The sequence below is a fragment of the Sphaeroforma arctica genome (assembly GCF_001186125.1).
Source record: "Sphaeroforma arctica JP610 unplaced genomic scaffold supercont1.535, whole genome shotgun sequence".
In the NCBI taxonomy this organism is placed as follows: domain Eukaryota; class Ichthyosporea; order Ichthyophonida; genus Sphaeroforma; species Sphaeroforma arctica.
Genome location: NW_014040023.1, coordinates 52,920 through 60,169, shown reverse-complemented (window position 1 = coordinate 60,169; position 7,250 = coordinate 52,920). Strand labels below are relative to the sequence as shown.

At 40.1% G+C, this 7,250-nt stretch overlaps 2 protein-coding genes across 2 annotated transcripts; one reads left to right on the top strand and one right to left on the bottom strand.

Annotated features, from left to right (window-relative positions):
• Nucleotides 1-329: 329 nt before the first annotated feature.
• Nucleotides 330-4,485, bottom strand: SARC_07051 (60S ribosomal protein L35). The gene is made up of 4 exons (XM_014299024.1): nucleotides 4,365-4,485; nucleotides 3,349-3,485; nucleotides 1,270-2,271; nucleotides 330-731 (listed from the first exon to the last, which is right to left on the bottom strand). Exons 1-3 carry the CDS (start codon nucleotides 4,365-4,367, stop codon nucleotides 2,040-2,042), a joined length of 372 nt encoding a protein of 123 aa, XP_014154499.1. The 5' UTR covers nucleotides 4,368-4,485; the 3' UTR covers nucleotides 330-731; nucleotides 1,270-2,039.
• Nucleotides 4,486-5,533: 1,048 nt separating this feature from the next.
• Nucleotides 5,534-6,319, top strand: SARC_07050 (hypothetical protein). Its single transcript, XM_014299023.1, has 2 exons — nucleotides 5,534-5,898; nucleotides 5,951-6,319. The coding sequence occupies exons 1-2, from the start codon at nucleotides 5,771-5,773 to the stop codon at nucleotides 6,291-6,293; spliced, it is 471 nt and encodes a 156-aa protein (XP_014154498.1). The 5' UTR covers nucleotides 5,534-5,770; the 3' UTR covers nucleotides 6,294-6,319.
• Nucleotides 6,320-7,250: the final 931 nt, after the last annotated feature.

The window sequence follows — 7,250 nt, the reverse complement described above, 5'->3', positions numbered from 1 at the left end:
GTGTGTGTGTGTGTGTGTTTGTGTGTGTGTGCATACTTTTCGGGTCTAAATACACTACCAAACAATAATTGACAATCATGGGAAATCCCAACGATGGCCAGAATATCTATTTCCCAGTAAGATATATATATCGATTACAATACATTCACTGGACAATATCCCAATCGATCGAAGCAAAATTTAAGGGACTGGCCATAAGAAATATAGCAGAAAAAACTGTACAAATTCTGCATAATGATTCATTTATTCAGAAACGAGCGTCACGATATACAATTGGCCTCAGGTGTTTGGTACGAATGTATAATCATGCCAACATAGACACTGGCGTTGCTCTCCAGTGCCAAAACGGCGGGAAAGTAAGCACACGTCGCAGTCAGACTAATACAAATGCCTCGTGTAAGTCAATCATAAGCCAATTGAATCTCGCAGTTCAACTAATTCGTTCTGTATACAAACTCCGTTCTGTGTACCACCATTCATTTAGTGATACGACGATTCGCCATTCATCTCTCTGAGTAATCCATTTAACGCCCTACATCCTCACAATTACGTCTCAGCCAGATTTCACCTAACGCCTCGAAACAAACGTAGGCCACTTCACAATTCTGAACAACTCGAATCGCTGACCCTCGCCGCAATTCGTCATGTTCTGTACTGTGCCTATTCTTTCACCCGACGCATCACACGTCGCAACATCGTTACAGTCGATAATAGAATATTCGGGATCATACCTAAAGGCCGGATGACATCAAGATCAGTTTCTACACAGTAAAGTACCTGAGTGACGAACACCAACAGACAAACCCTAAAAACAGTATTAAAATAACAGCGAGATATTAAACCAATTTGATACATTTGACCTAAAAAAAAAGGCAGTACGGGGGAAAATTTATTCAGATCATTCGAAAACTACGAACTACAGACCTCAGGGTTTGGTACGGGTTTGTAATCATGCCAACATCGATACCGGCACTGATTCTCAATGCCAAAACGGCGTGAAAAACAGGCACACATCACAGTCAGACTAATACAAATGCCTCGTGTCATTCAATCATTGGTCAACAAATGCTTCCACTATACTCGCATTAAAAAAATAAAACATTGTCAAATTGGCTACAATTTCCTCACACTGAACTACCTCTCTCCAAGCAAAAACAGCAAAACATACAAATCAAATCTGAAAATACCCTACGTAAAATTGGCACAAACAGTGTGAACACCATACTGTCGTTCAAAGCAAAAAGCATCTTCTGCTTATCAGTTGCGTACCATGATGAACTCTACACCGCAAGAATTCCACACGGCCCTTGCTGCCACCATACTACCGTCGCGGTGAAGTACCAATATGGTTCCACGATTTCTAGTGTAGTCTTATCCTCACTGACGATCCCAATAAAGTCGCCACAGATGCTGTAACGTTTGTGTGATGCTCTCTCAATACAGCATCTTGCAACAAACTTGTCTCGAGGAGTGAATATGTGTTCATATGTACCGAGCGCACGCAATGTGAACACTCCCTTGCAATATATAGCTAGTGTCAATCAAGTCGGACAGACGTCAAAACTTACATTCATAACAACGAATATATGTATAAACCATTCCAAAGTTATATATTCAGGTTTTATTTTGAACCGATAGTGTAAAGAGTTGATAATCATAAATTTCCATTGGTCTCAGGAATTGGTACGGGTTTGTAATCATGCCAACATCGATACTGGCACTGAATTCCAATGCCAAAACGGCGTGAAAAACAGGCACACATCACAGTCAGACTAATACAAATGCCTCGTGTTATTCATCACCGACCAACATACAACTACCACAAGAAATTTGTATGCGAGAAACCCAAAAAAAATGTACTTTTACCAACGATTTCAGACATAAACACAGTCAATTATGTTACTAAAACACGCACTGCGTTCAGATGACACAAAACACACTGATAAATGTGATTGATATTAAATCTTAGATTTTAGAACAAAAAGCTCAGTCATTTGAAAGGAAAGACGCCATATATTACACATCAACTTTAAATACGTTTATGCCTTAACAGCGTATTTACGCATGGGGAAGTGCATAGCCTTCTTCTGTGCGGAAAGGGTCTTGCGTGAAGCATCGGCCTTGGAAAGACGTTGTCTGATAGCACGCGTCTTCTTTACGCGAAGATCAAGGGGAGCGTACTTCTTACCCTTGTAGTGGGCACGTAGATGCTCACGTCTGGTCTGGGTGATTACCGTAAGGACGGTAGCAATAGACTTGCGCACCACAGAGCTGTATACAAAAATAACAGAACGGAAAGGAACATTCAGAATGGTTCTACTACATTGCATACACAATAAAACAGGAGCAACATCTCCACTTTGATATATGTGCAGTGCATGTTTATAAATTGAGGAAGACCTAGGCAGATGCGACAGAGTACATACACACAATACGCAAGACTTATAATATATATATATATGTAGATATATATATAGATATAGATATAGATATAGATACAGATTTACATATACATGCACAAATATGTATGTGCGTGCGTGTGTGTGTTTATATATTATATATATATATATATGTAATAGTATATATATATATTAATATATATATATAGTAATGTATATATATATATAAATATGTATGTATATATATATATATATATAAATATGTATGTATATATATATATATATATATGTATATGAATATATGTATATGTATATATTTATATGTATATATGTATACGTATGTGTATATATATTGTGTGTGTATATGTGTGTGTGCGTGTGTGTATATTTATATATATCTATATATAGCTATGATCATTTGTGGTAGTTTTAGCGAGCATATTACAGCGATTATGCATTGCAAAGCACAGTTAAACGAGAACCGTAAAATTGAACGCGCTCTCCTTGAAATATAACCTTGGCATATCGCATTGCGCAACTAAAGTACCAGCGCATTTTGATACCCATATTAATAAACATAACGCGAGAGCATACACTAAGCAACATAGCGTAGTAGTGCCGTTTATCTACACAATATTCTGTAGGTTCTATACATTTGGTTGCAATATACCCTTTGATTGTGGGGTAGAATAAGCCACGAGTACTTGCCAAAGTGCGCATATACGTAGCTCAGGAGGAAATGTGTTCCGGCTATATAAGCCCAATTTATACTTGCACGGGTAGACAGCATCTGTATACTTATTATAAATACAATATACATAGACGCATATAGCTCACAATATAAGTCTGATTGAAATATCTGCACACAGAAAACGATCACCGTGAAATTTAAAAAAAAATTGATACTAAATGAACCCAATAGGCATCAAAAACTACTCGAAGTACATACATGTTGGACAGCTTGGAAGCAGCTCCACCGGTCACCTTGGCAACACGAAGGTTAGCTAGCTCAGTCTTTAGCTGAGTAAGCTGAGCCTCGAGCTCGTCGGGCTTCTTAGAGCGGAGTTCATGGGCCTTTACACGTGGCTGTAAGGATATAGGTATATGCAAAGTACGTGACAGTAATGAGTTGGCGGTTCATGGTCTGTTCGTTGAATAACGAGTCTTGCTCCTGCTTACCAGGATAACTTCACAAAAGCAAATCAACCTGCCAGGTGCGGTAATCAGGCAGCAATGAAATTCATCTACTGCATCTCCATATCTATCCCTGGGCTATTGACATCTCAAATTTGACCCGTATATGGTGGGTACAGGGTGCTCTTTTTATAGCAATGTGATGCTAATCTATTGTTCGGAATGAATCTTGATCTAAGATGGTGTGTTCCGAAGGAATGGATACGTGAACAAGTTGAGCGAGAAATATGCAAATAGAAAGCACATTCATTGCAGCCTGACTGCTGCAATGTAGTTTACGTATGGCTGCCGATAGGATGATATCTCGGATACCTCACATCCCCTTCTTCTGCGAGTTGTTGTGATTCGTGTGGTGAGTAGCGTGTGTGTGATGTGCTGCTGTGATGTCAGGGGCTACTGATGCTACAAGGCTGGTGTTGCATCACATGCCGCTCTACATCGGTATTCTCATTTTCACCATAGCTTTCGTACATATTTTGAATGCTCATTTTCCACTATAGATTTCGTGCATATCTTAAATGCCTCACCATAGGTTTTGTGCTTATCTGGACTGCTGAATTATTGTTGCTATACGCACATATATAGGTGTCGAGTCGTTAGTTTGACTCCAAATCGCTACTGCTCGATGTCGATTAACGTTGTTTTTTTGGCATATACTAATACTTGCGAACACTCTCGTTCTTCTTCTTCCTCCTATGGTTGATATATCTTACAGCAGCTCAGTCTACAACACGCTAATACAAACAAACATATTCTTTCGAAATCACATACCATGTTGAAGTATGCAATATACAAAAGAAAGGGTCTCTAAATCAGCACTGCCCTCAATTATAGCATTGATTTGTGCATTTTGTCACTCCATGCGCTGATACATGTGTCACAGGCCCTGAACCAGAGGTTTTGATTTCAGACTGGTTCAGGAGGTAAAAGGAATTGAGAATTATCAATTTGTATGTAAATTTTAAAATTTGTGTTTTATTCACCATGTATTTCTAATTAATTTACAATAACAACGAAAATTAAAAACATTCAGCTTGGAATCTCATATAGGTTTCTATTATTTTTCCACATCGTCGCGGAATAGCCAACAACAAATTAGAGTATTTACAGTACAGCGACCTTAAAAAAAAAATTGAATAAAAAATATTGTAAAAACAGCAGTTGGGGTTTTATTACTTTTTTTATAAAAAATACAATATGTATTTCAGTCTACTGACTACTCTGCAGTCTGCACTCTGTACTCTGTAGTCTGCAACTCTGCACCCCGGGCCCCCGGCTGCCCAAGCAAATAGCAATCCACGGGCTCAATCCCAGCTAACTTTCAGAATGTATTTATTACTATTTAGCATCCAGCTATCGACCAAGACTGGAACTCTCTAGAAGGATCTCCCATGGCCCTTTAAATTATACGAGGGCTATGGCTCTCCGGGATTGTTTTCTTTGTTTCATTTTCAAACTGTTGTAGCAGTAGTACTAGTATAGAACACCTAGACCTGAGAAAGAGGACTTATTCTGCCCTGCCCTACTCTGAGGAACAGGACCGATATTATATATTAGGACAGTCCACACCATGTGCGGACTGTGAGCCTAGGACTACCCTAGGCCATTATAGTAGACGACTAGATCAGGAGATCAGTCCTTTGTACACTGTCCAGTAGATGTGACAGAACATCTAGCTTAGTTAAACCCTAGTAAATAAGTGTACAGTCTACTACAACTATGCTCTAGCCACATATACTAGACTAACATAGATAACATAGAAAGCTGTATTTCTTAACCGATTTCGTGATCTCTTGTTTTTCGAAGATTGATCTGATTTCACTGAATCCACTAATTTCACGATTCCTACCTCCGCACCGACCTTCCCTTTCCCAGTCTACAATTCCTTAGTCCTTGCAGCATGGTTTCTTTCCAACCACCCTCCGGCAGCAGTATTCCTCGTAATGCACGCCGAGCACCTTCGATGTACTATGGACGCCGCAGCCGGCCCATTCTGCCTTTCCTTCGTAAATGGGAGATGGAAAAGTCCCAAAAGGAGTTTACACGACTGCCTTCGGAAGCAGCAAAGGTCGCTCATCTTCTGTAGTTTCTAGATCAACCTATACAGATCAAGCTGGTGGCCGCACTGGACACTGAGTCAGCAGTAACTGAGGTAGAGCGCTGGCTCATCGCGCATTATGGAAGTGCGGCATATATCACAAAGCTCGAGCATAAAACGGAGCTCCTGGAAGAGGCGCGGAAACTTAACTACGTCCTCACCGACCGATGCTAGCTTCAAGCTCATATTCCTGTCGGACCTAGCCAAGTATGGTGTCCTCTCAGCTTTGTACCAACTTGATGAACAACTATCACTTAAGCCCACACATTTCTACTCCAGTACGACGTGACCGTGGAGGCGACATGCTAGTCCAGGCGGCCGATGGCAAGACCGTAAACGAGTCCTTTCAACTGGAGGAGGCACCAGCCTTGCCACAAGTGATGTTGGACCCACGGCTTACGGCCATGCTGTACCAAAATCATACTCCCAGACAACCGGCAGCGGTCAAGTGCTGGGAAGCGTGCAACGACAACTACAGACAGGGCAGATTCTGTGTTCAAGCGACTTCGCCGTTGGGATGTTGTGGTCAGCACGCGTATAGGCGATGGGATGTTTATTCACCCATTATGATGACCGCCCGCAAGCACCACAGCATCGGCTAATATACCACAACCAGTGGTTGGTAGGGAACCTACATTTCAACATTCCATGCTTAAGCCAAAGCATGATGCTAGCCACCAATTTGTGGCCGACTACTGGTCCGCATACGACACGGATTTACAGAACCGTCAGTTGGATGAGGCGAACCCCCACATTGTAAGATTCGGTCTTTCAAGCGATATTAACGCCTTTGAATAAATAAACGCGTATGTAAATTCTAAGTAACGTGAAAATATCAAAGTAAATAAACGAAATATGACATTTAGTAAAGTTAGGTACGGCTCGTGAAAACAGCAATACTCTGAGCGATTGTGAGGCTGAGACATTGTCTATATATAATCCTCTCAGTACTGTTTCCGCCGAAGGGATTTTATTTAGTGTTTCGTTGTCGCTCTATTAGAAACTATGGTATGTTTTATTGGGGCGAATCCGAAAGACTCATAAAATCCTATCTTTAGTGAAGAAGAAAATATTCTTGATGTCTTTAGTTATTGTCTTAACCAAAAACATGCTACATATCAAGAATTACCGACTTCGCCTTTATCAGACTGGCACATCTGGTTGGCTGATCGGAGGATCAAGTAGGTAACGTTAATAGTCCCTAGAAACCTATATTAGGTTGAGCCATCTCGCTACCGAAGTATTCAGATATAAAAAAGTTGGAATGTAAATAAAGTTCTATTAATAGAACTAGAACAACTCTTTATGTTTGGTATTTTACTGAGGCTTTTTAATGGCCTCGTCCAAATATCTGATATGTAAAATGGAAAAGGTATTAGTTAATAAAACCATTAAAAACTATTTTAGGAAATTTAAGTCCCTCGTGTAAACTTCGATGGAAATTACTAGGTTTCAAACTATATTAAACTAAAATACAATTTAGTCAGTTAGGATTTAGCAGTGGTAGCTTGTGTAAGAATGTTCGGGACTGCCTCTTGTTAAGAGCCTAAATATCCTCG

Coding starts and splice junctions, on each gene's coding strand:
- SARC_07051 (XM_014299024.1), bottom strand. Junction 2,272..3,348: donor GCTTCCAAGCTGTCCAACAT/GTATGTACTTCG, acceptor TTTTGTATACAG/CTCTGTGGTGCGCAAGTCTA.
- SARC_07050 (XM_014299023.1), top strand. CDS start 5,771: ATGGAAGTGCGGCATATATCACAAAGCTCGAGCATAAAACGGAGCTCC. Junction 5,899..5,950: donor TTCCTGTCGGACCTAGCCAA/GTATGGTGTCCT, acceptor CTATCACTTAAG/CCCACACATTTCTACTCCAG.